This window comes from Caretta caretta, chromosome 3 (genome assembly GCF_965140235.1).
Source record: "Caretta caretta isolate rCarCar2 chromosome 3, rCarCar1.hap1, whole genome shotgun sequence".
NCBI lineage: Eukaryota > Metazoa > Chordata > Testudines > Cheloniidae > Caretta > Caretta caretta.
The window spans coordinates 90,467,905-90,481,528 of NC_134208.1; the positions used below are offsets into that span (position 1 = coordinate 90,467,905).

Here is a 13,624-nt window from a genome sequence, read left to right on the forward strand (position 1 = left end):
TCAAATGAATTTGGAAAGAGGGAATATTGGGCTCTAAGGCAAAACCAGAAAAAGCAGAGAGAGAAAATAAGGTTAAATCACAGGGGGGGAAAGTCATAGAATGTTAAAGTTACAAATGAGATCCATTGGTTGAAAGCTTAAGCTACACAAATTCAGACTAGAAATAATATGCATATTTTTAATAGTAAGGGTGATTAATCACAGGAACAATTCACTTAGGGATGTGGGCGTTCTCCATCACTTGCAGTCTCTAAATCAGTACTGGATCTCTTTCTAGAACAACAGTACCACAAAACAAAGCAATTCCCCTAAGCAAAGCAGGCTGTTGGCCCCCAAAGCCTTTCCCCTTTTCTCTGTAAGCCCTGGCAAGAGAACACCCCTTTCTTCAAACCTCTGCTGTAATAGATAGGCAGCCCTTAACCCTTTCCTGGCTATTTCACCATAAGATACACCCTCCTATCAAAAGTGGGGCCCAGAACATTATCTCTGTCCATCCAATAAGCCTTCCCCTTTCCAAGAGAAGAAATCTGCATTCACACAAGTCACCGTGGGTGTGTAGCATACCATGAAATCATAGGGCTACAGAGCCAGATACCTGCACATCACCTTGGGGTTCATCTCTTCCAAAGAGCCCAAATAAAAGAGCCTGAAACTAGTTCAATCCAAAGGAAGTAGGAAATGTATTTTATTACCCAGCAATCTGGGGACAAGATAACAGTAAACACCCCTTGGTGATATCTAGGGTGGTTATATATGTAGCCTTTCCTAGTCTGTCCAATAATTTGTCTATCTAACCCCATTAGCAGTAAAACACTCCTTTTATCTTGATTAGTAATAGACAATAATAGAATCATACAAATGCAGGGATGGAAGGGACTGTGAGAGGTCACCTAGTCCAGTTCCCTGCACTGAGGCAGGACCAAGTATACCTAGACCATCCCTGACAGGTGTTTGTCTAAAAACCTCCAGTGATGGGAATTCCACAACCTCCAGTGCTTAACTATCCTTATAGTGAGAAAGTTTTTCTTAATATCTAACCTAAATCCCCCTAATTGTAACAGGGTCCCCGGGGTACAACAGGGACTGTGGGATTGCTGAGCCATCTGTCCCACCAATCTAAACTTCCTCTCACACGGTAAGCTGTTGGCAAGCTACAAATCTCTCCAGGCACTGCGCTTACACAGACATCCATTGGCAGGGGCACATCCAATGAATGCTTCTCCCAGCCACTCATGAACCAGCAAAAGAGAGGCTCCAGGCAGTTCACCCCAGCTCCCCAGCCTTGCACCCCAGAATTGTACCATCTTGCCCTGGTCAGAAGTGTAAGTTCATTACCCAGTCTGCCCCTCCCGCAATGTGGAGAGGAAACACACTAGCTTTTGTAAACTGAGATGAGATTTCCCAAGCACTCAAGCAAAACCCTTTGTTTAGGTAAAATATAAAACAGATTTATTAACTACAAAAAGATAGATTTTAAGTGATTATAAGTAGTAAGCATAGAGATCAAATTCGGTTACCTAAGAAATTAAATAAATTCGCAATCTGAGTTCTATAAACTAAATCTGAATCAAGCAGTGTCTCAGCCTGGTAGATGATAGAAACAAGTCACAGATCTTCAATACACAGGCTGGAATTCTCTGCCAGCCCAGGGCTATCCTCCCCAGTTCAATGTTTTTGTCCTCTAGATCAGGGATTGGCAACCTTTGGCACGCGGCCAGCCAGGTTAAGCCCCCTGGCGGGCCAGACTGGTTTGTTTACCTGCTGCATCTGCAGATTTGGCTGATCGCGGCTCCCACTGGCCGCAGTTTGCCGCTCCAGGCCAATGGGATCTGCGGGAAGTGGCAGCCAGCACATCCCTCGCCCCGCGCCGCTTCCTGCAGCCCCCATTGGCCAATGGGAGCCGTGATCGGCCAAACCTATGGACACAATAGGTAAACAAACTGGCCCGGCCCACCAGGGGGCTTAACTTGGCGTGCAACGTGCCAGAAGTTGCCAATCCCTGCTCTAGATGTTTCTTCCAGGTGTTGAGTTGTGGAGGGAGTGAAGCCAAGTGATGATGTCACTTCCCCTCTTTATAGTTTCTTTCAGCTTTCTGTAAAGATCTTTTGTTATGACATGGGTCAAGCAGTCTCCATTGTCTACATGCCCTCTCTGAGAAGCATCCATTGTATACAGTTCCTGGGATAGTGGATTCTCTTTAATTGGCCATCAGCATGTCCGGCTACTCCATTGTTGTACCTGAAAGGCTGGTTGTGGGTGTTCCCAACCACACAACATATTTCAGTAATGCACACATAGCAAAACATCATAACTCCCCACACATTGATAACACACACAATCCAACAGGATATTAATGTTAAATAGATCAAGGCTTTTAAAATGATATCTCCCAAGGCATACTTTGTACAAAACATATCATAATTATATGACACTGGTGAATATGGGAGTTCCAGGATACTGCTTTGAGGTACAGAGTGCCATCCCCTAGTTGCAGATTGTTCCTCTTACTTCTTGTCCTACCTTCAGTGGACATGAAGAACAACTGGCCACTGTCCTCTTTATAACAGCCATTAACATAGTTGAAGACGTATCAGGTCCCCCATAGTTTTCTTTTCTCAAGACTAAACATGCCTGGTTTTTTTTTAAACTTTTCCTCATTTGTCTGGTTTTCTACACCTTTTATCATTTTTGTAGCTTTCCGTTGGATCCTCTCCAATTTGTTCACATCTTTCTTAAAATGTAGCACCCAGAACTGGACACAGTACTTTATATAAGTCCTCATCAGTGATGTGTAGAGCAGGACAATTACCTCCCATGTCTTACATACATCCCAGAATGTTAGCCTTTTTCACAACTGCATCACATTGTTATTCAATTTGTGATCCACTATAATCACCAGATCCTTTTTAGCAGTATTACCACCTCACCAGTTGTTTCCCATTTTATAGTTGTGCATTTGATTTTTTCTTCCTAAGGGAAGTACTTTGCACTTACCTTTATTGAGTATCATCTTGTTCATTTCAGACCAACTCTCTAATTTGTCAAGGTCATTTTGAATTCTAACCCTGTACTCTAAAGTGCTTGCAAACCTTCCCAGCTTGGTGTCATCTTCAAATTTTATAAGCATACTCTCCACCCCATTATTCAAGTCATTAATGAAAATATTGACTAATATTGGATACAGGATGGACCCTTGCAGGACTCCATTAGATTCTTCCCTTCCAGACTGACAGCAAACCCTTTATAACTACTATTTGGGTATGGTCTTCAACCAGTTGTGCACCCACCTTATAGTAATTTCATCTAGATCACATTTCCGTAGTTTGCTTAAGAGAATGTCATGTGGGATTGTGTCAAAAGCCTTACTAAAATCAAGATATATCACAACTACTGCTTCCCCCTATTCACTAGGCCAGTAATCCTGTCAAAGAAGGAAATTAGGTTGGTTTGGCATTATTTGTTCTTGGCAAATCCATGTTGGCTCTTACTTATTACCCTATTTTCCTCTAGGTGCTTACAAGTACAAAATAATTTGCTCCAGTATCTTTCCAGGTATCAAAGTTAGGCTGACTGCTCTATAATTCGCTGGGTCCAGTTCGTTCCCCTTTTTAAACACAGGTACTATGTTTGCCATTCTCCAGCCTTCTGGGCAGGGCTGGATTTCCAATTAGGCACAGTAGGCAAATGCCTATGGGTGCCGGCATTCTAGGGGTGCCTAAAAGTTAAAAGTGGGTTAAAAGTTTAATTTTTTACGAAAAATATGAAGGTCAGCTGTAGGTGGGGAAGGGGTGTGTGCTGAAGATGCTGAGCCTAAGAGCACATAAGGTGTAAATCTGGCCCCACTTCTGGGACCTCGCCCATCCTCCAAGAGTTCTTGAAGATAATTGCTAACAGTTCCAAGATTCCTTTAGCTAGTTCCTAAAGTACCCTAAGTGAATTTCATCAGGCCCTGATTACTTGAATACATCTAACTGTTCTTTAACCTGTTCTTTCCCTATTTTGGCTTGTGTTCTTCAGAATCCAAACCGCCCCAGCTCGTCTCTGAACAATGCAAACACACATGCCAAGTCTGGGACTCCGGTGTATTTGGCACCCACTGCCACGGTTCCAGTGCTGACCCAGACTTCTCTGCTGTGTCTTGGCTGTCCCTAGCATCTGGTCCTCTGATCAACCCCTCAGCTGTGGGATCACAGACTCCAAGGCCAGAAAGGACCATTGTGGTCATCAAGTCTGACCTCCGGTATAACCCAGTCCATAGAACTTTCCCCCAAAATATTTCTGTTTGAACTACAGTATAGCTCTTTAAAAAAAATATAATATTGATTTTAAAATTGTCAGGGATAGAGAATCCACCATAATCCTTGGTAAATCATTCCAATGGTTAATTACCATCACTGTTAAAAAAATCTGAATGCGTCTAGCTTCACTTCCAGACACTAGATCTTGTTATACTTTTGTCTGCTAGACTGAAGGGCCCATTATCAAATTTGTTCCCATGTAGGTACTTACAGACTGTGATCAAGTCACCCCTTAACCTTCTTTTTGTTAAACTAAAAATAGATTGAGTCCCTTGAGTCTGTCCCTATAGAGCAGTGGTGGGCATGGTCCCTATGGAGCTGTGGTTTTCTAGTTCTTTAATCATTCTCGTCTCTGAACCCTCTCAACATCCTTATTGAACTGTTGACACCCGAACTAGACAGCATTCCAGCAGCGGTTGCACCAGGTCCACATACAGCGGTAAAATAACCTCTCTACTCCTACTCAAGGTTTTCCTGTTACATCCAATGATTACAAGTTTGTGACAATTCTGCTTTTTGTTCTCCCTCTACAGCTGCAATTACGGAGCTGTGCCACCCAACCACACAGGACACCTCTACCCCACCCCTCTCAGTCATCAATCTGGGTTCTTCTTCCTTTTGTGGCTCCTGATTCTCAAGTACAGGATGGTGCAGGCTCAACGCAGCCACATGCTCAGGCCCAGCCCAGAGCTGACTCTTGTCCCGCTGTATCCCTGCAGCAGCAGCAGTGGCAACCACCTGGTGTTCACACCCCTGCATCCTTCTCCCTCTTCTGCTCTGGAGACCTTGCCACAGGAAGTTGGGTAAGAATTTTCTGATATCTCTTTGCCCAATTCCTGTTTGCTTGTCCCCCTACCAATCAGAGCTTCAGAGGATGAACTAGTTTTGGTGAAGGGGAATTCACAGCCCCTTAATTTAATTTCACACTTCTATGACTGGTAAGAGGACACTCCTTCCTTCAAACTCCTGCTTAATTATGTGACAGATTGTGGTCATCAAGTCTGACCTCCGGTATAACCCAGTCCATAGAACTTTCCCCAAAATATTTCTGTTTGAACTACAGTATAGCTCTTTAAAAAAAATATAATATTGATTTTAAAATTGTCAGGGATAGAGAATCCACCATAATCCTTGGTAAATCATTCCAATGGTTAATTACCATCACTGTTAAAAAAATCTGAATGCGTCTAGCTTCACTTCCAGACACTAGATCAAAGGCAGCAATTATTGCAAAACTTTGAAGATGACTTCAAAGGCTCACTGAAACACTCAGCCAAACCCTTCTTCCCCAAGGGAAAAATTAATATGTAAATCAGGGAGCATCCCTCACCAAAAAGGAATAAGCTCTAGGGAAAGGCAGCTTTGAAGATTTCTGAAGACTTGCTGGGCATCAAAGGGGAAGTTTCAACCCCCAAGACACATTTTCAGAAAGCAATGAAGAAACAGAAAATTCAAAAACATCACGGGCACATTTTTTATTATTAATTCATCAAACATTTTTTTCCAGGTTTGGGGGCTGCTTGCAGGGGCGGGTAGACACTGAATTTGCTGGAGTAAAGTGCGAGAGCCCATTTGGGTATGCTGACGCACTCTGGGATGAGGCGGAAGAGGCAGGCCAGCCTTGGCATCAGCGTCACGAGCACATTGCGCACCGATATGTAGTTGTAGATGGGTCTCCCGTCCACATCACGGAAGCGGTAGCGGCGGGCGAGGTCTGGGGTGAGCAGCACCTTGCCGCTGTGGCACATGACGGCGGGATCAGATGCCAGGCCCACCACGCACTTGCCGCACACTTCGGGGCTCTCTGAATTACCAATCACCTTCTGCAGCAGCACACCCCACGGTCCCGAGCCCGCGGCCTCCTTAAGCACAGCCTCGGTGCGGACGACGCCGGGCCACAGCGTCACGCAGGCCACTCCGTAGGGGCGCAGCTCGACAGCGCAGTCGGCGGCCAGACGGTCGCAGGCGGCCTTGCCCACGCCATAGGGCACATTGAAGATGTAGCGCAGGCCGCCAGGCGAGGAGATGTTGACGATGAGGCCGCGCCCGGCCGGCACCATGAGGCGGGCGGTGTAGCGGGCGCAGAGGTAGTGGCCGCGCAGGCCCGTGTCGTTGATCTGGTCCCAGAGGGCGGCTGGGCTCTCCCAGAAGGGCAGCCCCTGCTGGTCAGCGATGGCGCCCACCCCGGAGAAGGCGTTGTTCACCAGCACGTCCAGCCGCCCGCCCTCCGCCTGCTGCAGCCGCTCGAACAGCGCCGCCACCTCCTCCTCCCGCGACGAGTCGCACACCACCGGCACGCAGCGCCCGCCCCGGGCCGACACCTCCGCCGCCGCCCGGGCCAGCGGCTCCCGCTGCCGGCCCGTGATGTACACGGTGGCGCCCGCCTCCGACAGCTGCAGCGCGATACCCTTCCCTATGCCCCGCGAGGCGCCGGTCACCAGGCACACGCGGCCCGCCAGCCGCCCGCCGCCGGACATGCCGCTGCCGGCGTGGGAGGGCACTGGCCAGCGTCGGCCGAGAGGCGGTGCGGCTGCCCTACGAGCCGGGGAGAGCCGCGGGGCTGCAGCCCGGCAAAATCCCGGCCCCGCCTCTTCCTCTCCCGCGATGCAGCCAGGGGGACACGCTGGAAGTTTCCTGCCGGGACGAGCCTCCCCCACCTCCTGCAGCTAGACGCCGCCCAGCTCCGCTTGCACAAGGGGAGCGGCCCCTGCGCTGGAGACAACTGCTTGGCTCAGGCTAGGCCCGTTCCCCCAGGCGCCCGAGCGGCGGGGGATGCTGGGATCACGCCTCTCCACCAGCACGGTCAGCCCTCTGCGACCTCCCCTTGTCTCTGCACGGGGACGTGACAATATGGATCCAAGTCAGAGTCCAGCCACCCAGAGCACTTTGCAGGAGCACTGCCCCTCCCGTCGGCACGCCGCCAGCTGCGCCCTCACACCAAGAATGACTACACTAGACCCTGAAATACTTGCATTTTCGCTCGATAGCCAGGACTGGAACCCCTCCAACACGTGTTGTGAAGGGAGTGACAGTTTTGAGTTACAGCTGTACGACAATTTTACTACAGCTTCTTTGAAAAGTTTTTCTGCAACATTGATTCATGTGATCACGCTGTAAAGGAAACAGAAGCAGCAGTTCCACTAAGGTCAACTGTCTGAAATGGGTCATTTTGATTATCACTTTAAAAGTTTTTTCCCCCTGCTGATAACAGCTCCTCTTAATTAATTAGCCTCTTACAGTTGGTATGGCAGCTTCCACCTTTTCATGTTCTCTGTAATATATAAAATCTTCTTACTATATGTTCCATTCTGTGCATCCGATGAAGTGGGCTGTAGCCCACAAACGCTTATACTCAAATAAATTGGTTAGTCTCTAAGGTGCCACAAGTACTCCTGTTCTTTTTGCGGATACAGACTAACATAGCTGCTACTGTGAAACCTGTCATTATACATTTAGTGCATGACCATCACCACATGGCACAACTCCTCACCTCTAAGACAACATTATGGATATAGGAGAACAAGAATTTTGCAACTGTTAAGGCAGTTATCAATAAAACAGCTACACTAGCCCAGGGGTCAGCAACCTTTCAGAAGTGGTGTGCCGAGTCTTCATTCATTCACTCTAATTTAAGGTTTTGCGTGCCAGGAATACATTTTAACGTTTTTAGAAGGTCTCTTTCTATAAGATATAACTAAACTATTGTTGTATGTAAAGTAAATAAGGTTTTTAAAATATTTAAGAAGCTTCATTTAAAATTAAATTAAAATGCAGAGCCCCCCGGCCTAGTGGCCACGACCCAGGCAGTGTGAGGGCCACTGAAAATCAGGTCACCTGCCGCCTTTGGCACACGTGCCATAGGTCGTCTACCCCTGCACTAGCCCCATAGGGTTTCTCCTATACAGAAAAGGTGGTATACTAGAATAGATACTAATAAAAACTGGTGGAAGAGTAAATAAGACCCTTGGTGATCTATACAGCAGTGACACATTACAGTTACAACCTTGTGGTACTGTTGCCACTCAGAAGCAAGTAAACATAATCTTCCATACGCCAGTAAACTGACCGATTCCCCCCTTTATTATGCTACATGGCTAACATAATACCTAACCTTATATTCCTACAGAGTATAGAGTACACAACCATGAAGCCCATAAATATTTATTAAAAATTAGCATGACAAACTTTTTTTGGCAAGGTATAATTAAAAATTCTGAAAATATTAACGCATTATAAATACAGTGATTGAAAAGCTGCCTAAATGCATTTAAAGTTTCACATCCACTGAGTTCCAGAGAAAAGTAGCAAATAGGCAATCTGTTAAGGAATCCGTTCTGCTGTGAACACTTGAGAAGCCTGGCAGCGAGCCTTAAAAAGAAAATTAGATGCGTTCAGAGAACAAAAATATCACTCAGAATATACCTTATGTAATTGTGAGCATTAAGTAATTTCAAAATAGTATTATAAATTAGTTATAATTTTTTTTAAAAAGTATTAAATAACTTTAACCTAGAGTTATAGTTACCTATTTCCTTCCATTATAAACCTTGTTTGCAGTTGCTTATAACGTTACCAAACTTTAGACATTCATGCTGAAGTTTTTCCATGCTGGGTGTCTACCTTAAACTAAGGTTTAAATTTCAGCTGAAAAAATGAGATTAGTGAAGTAGTTATTTTGCCCATATTACAAAATTCATATAACCATTTTGTTGAGAAGCTCTAGCACCTCCATGTGGAGGGGGGTACCTGGTACACCAACAATGTGTCTTTTCTTAGGGATCAAAAAGTTCACTCTAAATTTAGCCAAATTATAAACCTCTGAAAAATTTGTTTGCAAGTGCTCAGCAGAGACCTATTAGAGTTCTAAATACATGGAGCACTGCATCATTAATGGTCTGGATGATGGGATGGATTGCACCCTCAGCAAGTTTGCGGATGACACTAAGCTGGGAGGAGAGGTGGATATGTTGGAGGGTATAGATAGGGTCCAGAGGGACCTACACAAATTGGAGGATTGGGCCAAAAGAAATCTGATGAGGTTCAACAAGGACAGGTGCAGAGTCCTTCATTTAGGATGGAAGAATCCCAGGCACTGCTGCAGGCTGGGGACTGACTGGCTAAGCAGCAGTTCTGCAGAAAAGGACCTGGGGATTACAGTGGATGAGAAGCTGGATATGAGTCAACAGTGTGCTCGCGTTGCCAAGAAGGATAACGGCATATTGGACTGCATTAGTAAGAGCCTTGCCAGCAGATCTAGGGAAGTGATAATTCCCCTCTATTTGGCACTCGTGAGGCCACATATGGAGTACTGCATCCAGTTTTGGGCCCCCCACTAGAGAAAGGATGTGGACAAATTGGAGAGAGTCCAGCAGAGGGCAACAAAAATGATTAGGGGGCTGGGGCACATGATTTATGAGGAGAGGCTGAGGGAACTGGGCTTATTTAGTTTGCAGAAGAGAAGCGTGAGGGGGAATTTGATAGCAACCTTCAACTACCTGAAAGGGGGTTCCAAACAGGATGGAGTTAGGCTGTTCTCAGTGGTGGCAGATGACAGAAGAAGCAGCAATGGTCTCAAGTTGCAGTGGGGGAGGTCTAGGTTGGATATTAGGAAAAACTATTTCACTAGGAGAATGGTGAAGCATTGGAATGGGTTACCTAGGGAGGTGGTGGAATCTCCAACCTTAGAGATTTGTAAGGCCTGGCTTGACAAAGCCCTGGCTGGGATGATTTAGTTGGTGTTGGTCCTGCTTTGAGCAGGGAGTTGGACTAGATGATCTCCTGAGGTCTCTTCCAACCCTGATATTCTAGGATTCTATGATCTGTACTGATCATGCTTCAGCCCACGTCTGCATGGATCGAACAGAACTTTCCCTGTAATTGCTCCTTCAACACTTCTGAGAACTGCTGTGGCTGGCAACAGAACTGAGCAGAGAGACAGTCTCTCCTAAGCTATCAATATTGCCACTGTTGGGCAGGATGGATGAGAAAGCAATCTGACTGGAATGCAGAGGGGCAGGGGAATGGTAGGACCTAAAGAGTGAAGAACAGCAGAGGGGGAGGGGGAAAGGGACAGACAGAGATACAGGGGAAAAACAGTCTACTCCAGGGATCGGCAACCTTTAGCATGCAGCCCATCAGGGAAATTCGCTGGTGGGCTGAGCTGGTTATCTGCAGTGTCTGCAGGTTCGGCCGATCGCAGCTCCCACTGGCCGCCATTCACCACTCCAGGCCAATGGGGGTTGCAGGAAATGGCGACCAGCACATACCTCAACCCACGCCGCTTCTCGCAGCCCCCATTGGCCTGGAACGGCGAACAGCAGCCAGGGGGAGCTGCGATCAGCCAAACCTGCGGATGCTGCAGGTAAGCAAACGGGCCAGGCCCGCCAATGGATTTCCCTGACGGGCCGCATGTCGAAGACTGCCGATCCCTGGTCTATTCTAACCACTGAGTACACTCCCCTCAAGAACCAGGAAGTGAACCTAGGAGTCATGAGACTTTCTCTGCTGTCAGCCAATACCAGTGTGAATCATGCTGGTGAGGTGTGTGTCATCCCCCACTGGTTTACACATAAAACAATAACCTATTGCTACAGCCTTAATCTTAGTGCAGATAAGATCTAATTAAATTCTCTTAACAGTTTAAATTGGGTATGCTAGTCTTTGTTTCTGAGAAGCACTCAGTATTCTTTTGGAGAAAATGCTGTACACAGGTAAAGTATTATGTACATACACATAAAGCTGCAAGCTTCACAAAACTGAGTTAGGAAACTGTTTTTAAGAATGGTAAAATTAGTATATATATTTTGGTCTTGAATATTCCTTTAATTAGAATTACAAGAACTTGAACCACATGAGTACAAGAATGTGTACTAAAGTGTTTTAAAGATCTTACTTTTATTAGTGAAGAATAAACAGAGGAGAGTTTCGTTTTGTGGTGTTTTTGCTGGAGTGTGGGACGTGGAAACGAAAAAAGATCACAACACACCCAGATAGCCAGAGTGCTTATGCACAATTGATAAAGACAAACGGGTAATTCTATTACGTTTCTGTGTACAGAGTTAAGAGTTGGTATGGCAACCCCCATTTTTTCATATTCTCTGTATATATTCTCTGTGTAGTGTGTGTGTATACATATATACACGCACGCACGCGATATAGATAGATATCTTGTATCTTATATCTGTCTGTCTCTCTCTTTCTACTGTATTTTCCACTGCATGCATCTGATGAAGTGGGCTTTAGCCCATGAAATCTTATGCTCAAATAAATTGGTTAGTCTCTAAGGTGCCACAAGTACTCCTCGTTCTTTCTGCTGATACAGACTAACAGGGCTACCACTCAGAAACTTTTCTGGAATACTTACAACTTTCTCCTCTGGTGAGAGCTCGCCATCTATAGCCACTATTTGGTACTGCTTATCTTTTAAGCTACCCACAAATTTCCGAAGTAGTTTGAGACTGGTATCATCACTGCTTTGTTTTAGCAGTTTCTGCATTTCATGCGATGGACATCCTGGGTCAAATATTAGTAAACATAATGTTCTATTCTTCCTCTCTTCTATTCCAACAATAGTACGGCTATGCCCTAATTTCAAAACAAAATAATGACAGTAAAATCTCGCATCAGGGACTAGGACTTATTTTATCACTTTATTGCTACAAGTCCTTTGGCCAAGTAAAGAATGAGAATATTTTATTTAACAAGCTATTTGCCAATGAAAAGTAGATATCAACCAGTTCAAACCCCAAATCTGGCCTTCAGTGGACTGTAACAATTTTAATCTGATGGGAATCTTATTTTATATATTTCTCTTTTCTTATAACAAATAAGATTAACAGGAAATAAATTGGAAAACTTCCTGCATATAGGGATGAAGGAGGCAGAGAATATGAAATGTCATTTGAAATAATACCATGTTATACAAATGTAATAAAATTCAGTACAAGAGATCAAGAAACTAGTACAGATTATGCTGACCTTGGTGCTGCATGTAGATAGGTGGTTTGGGGGTACACACAACCTTTGTACTACCTTCTCTGTTTGAAGAATAATAGCTCAAAACCCATTCAAATAAACGAGGGTGGGTACCCAAGGGGCCAGTTGACTTGTGAAAGTCAATGATTTGACACCTACAGGAGATTGAAGATGAAAAGTCAGAGTATTATAGTAAGTCCAGGTTTTTTGTCCGTTTGAAAATAATGGTTTGTAGTGCCTAGTCTTTATTTTGTAATGTCAGATACACTTATCACTGCCTTTACAAAAATAGCACTAGCAGTAGTTTCATAATTGTGTGGAACCAGAAAGAGACACAGACCCTGCTCGTCTGGAATGGCCTGATGACAGTACAGCCAGATACCATCATATTATGGTTAACAAAAAAAATTAAAACTAGAGCAAAAGCTATACTTAAGAAGCAATGTGATTTCTATTGCCCAAAACCAGAAAAAAAAATTATCCCTTTGGTTACAAGTGTTCCATTCTTGGTCTCAGCTGAAAGATAATTTGGGGAGTTTATGAAAATCCTTTCACCTTCACCCTGAGTTATACAAAGTGGCAGGACTACATCACACTTTAAGTTTGAGCAGTAAATTGAGAGACATGCAAATCAATAGCTGCACCTCAAACTTTTTTCGTAAGACTAGACCTCAATTAGGAAGTATGGCTGTGAAATTTTTATTGAATGTGAAGCTTTAATTAAAGTGACTTTTATGCATAGGCAGTACAGAATTTTACTAAGGCCTTGTCTACCCTGCCACTTAAGTCAACATAAGTTATGCTGCTCAGGGGTATAAAAAACATACACCCCTGAGCGACGTAACTCACACAGACTTAATGCAGCGTCTACACTGTGCTATGTCGGCAGAAGAAGCTCTCATGTCAACATAGCTTCCATCTCTCATTGAGGTGGATTAACTGCATTGATGGGAGAGTGCTCTCCCATCGACTTATTGTATCTTCCCCAGACCGCTAAATCGACACCGCTGCATTGACAGTGGTGCCGATTTAGTGCCGTAGTGAAGACATGCCCTAAGTTTTAAACTGAATAACTGCCTGCAGATCTATGCAGATTCACAAATTGTGTGGTGCTTTAACTAAGGGCTTGTTTACACTACAAAATTAGGTCAACTTAACTTAGGTCACCCTACAGCCACCTCAGTAATTCAATCATCCGTTGGTGTCCATACTACCCTCCTTCTGCTGGTGAAGCACATCCTCATCAGGAGCACTTGCACCAACTGAATTGGGGCACTGATAGCCAAGTGAGGGGCACTGACAGCCTCAAGGGGCTCACACCTTGAGCACCCATGCACCTCAGGCTGACAGCC

At 45.0% G+C, this 13,624-nt stretch overlaps 2 protein-coding genes across 8 annotated transcripts in view; both read right to left on the bottom strand.

Moving 5' to 3' along the window:
• The window catches only part of ZUP1 (zinc finger containing ubiquitin peptidase 1), a 31,214-nt gene that overhangs the window by 4,934 nt on the left and 12,656 nt on the right, over positions 1 to 13,624 (bottom strand). For 2 of the 7 annotated variants that reach the window (XM_048844716.2, XM_048844714.2), the window contains exons 7-9: positions 12,276 to 12,427; positions 11,662 to 11,882; positions 8,444 to 8,666 (exon numbers count right to left, since the gene is read on the bottom strand). In XM_048844716.2, the coding sequence (XP_048700673.1) occupies positions 8,619 to 8,666; positions 11,662 to 11,882; positions 12,276 to 12,427 (421 nt within the window). In that variant the 3' untranslated portion in view covers positions 8,444 to 8,618. Of the gene's footprint in view, positions 1 to 8,443; positions 8,667 to 8,823; positions 8,943 to 11,173; positions 11,883 to 12,275; positions 12,428 to 13,624 lie in introns of those variants that run through there. The other 5 variants (XM_048844713.2, XM_048844711.2, XR_007355842.2 and 2 more) reach the window with 4 other exon arrangements.
• DHRS1 (dehydrogenase/reductase 1) lies at positions 5,749 to 7,955 on the bottom strand. Its single transcript, XM_048844717.2, has one exon. The coding sequence runs from the start codon at positions 6,773 to 6,775 to the stop codon at positions 5,780 to 5,782; it is 996 nt and encodes a 331-aa protein (XP_048700674.2). The 5' UTR covers positions 6,776 to 7,955; the 3' UTR covers positions 5,749 to 5,779.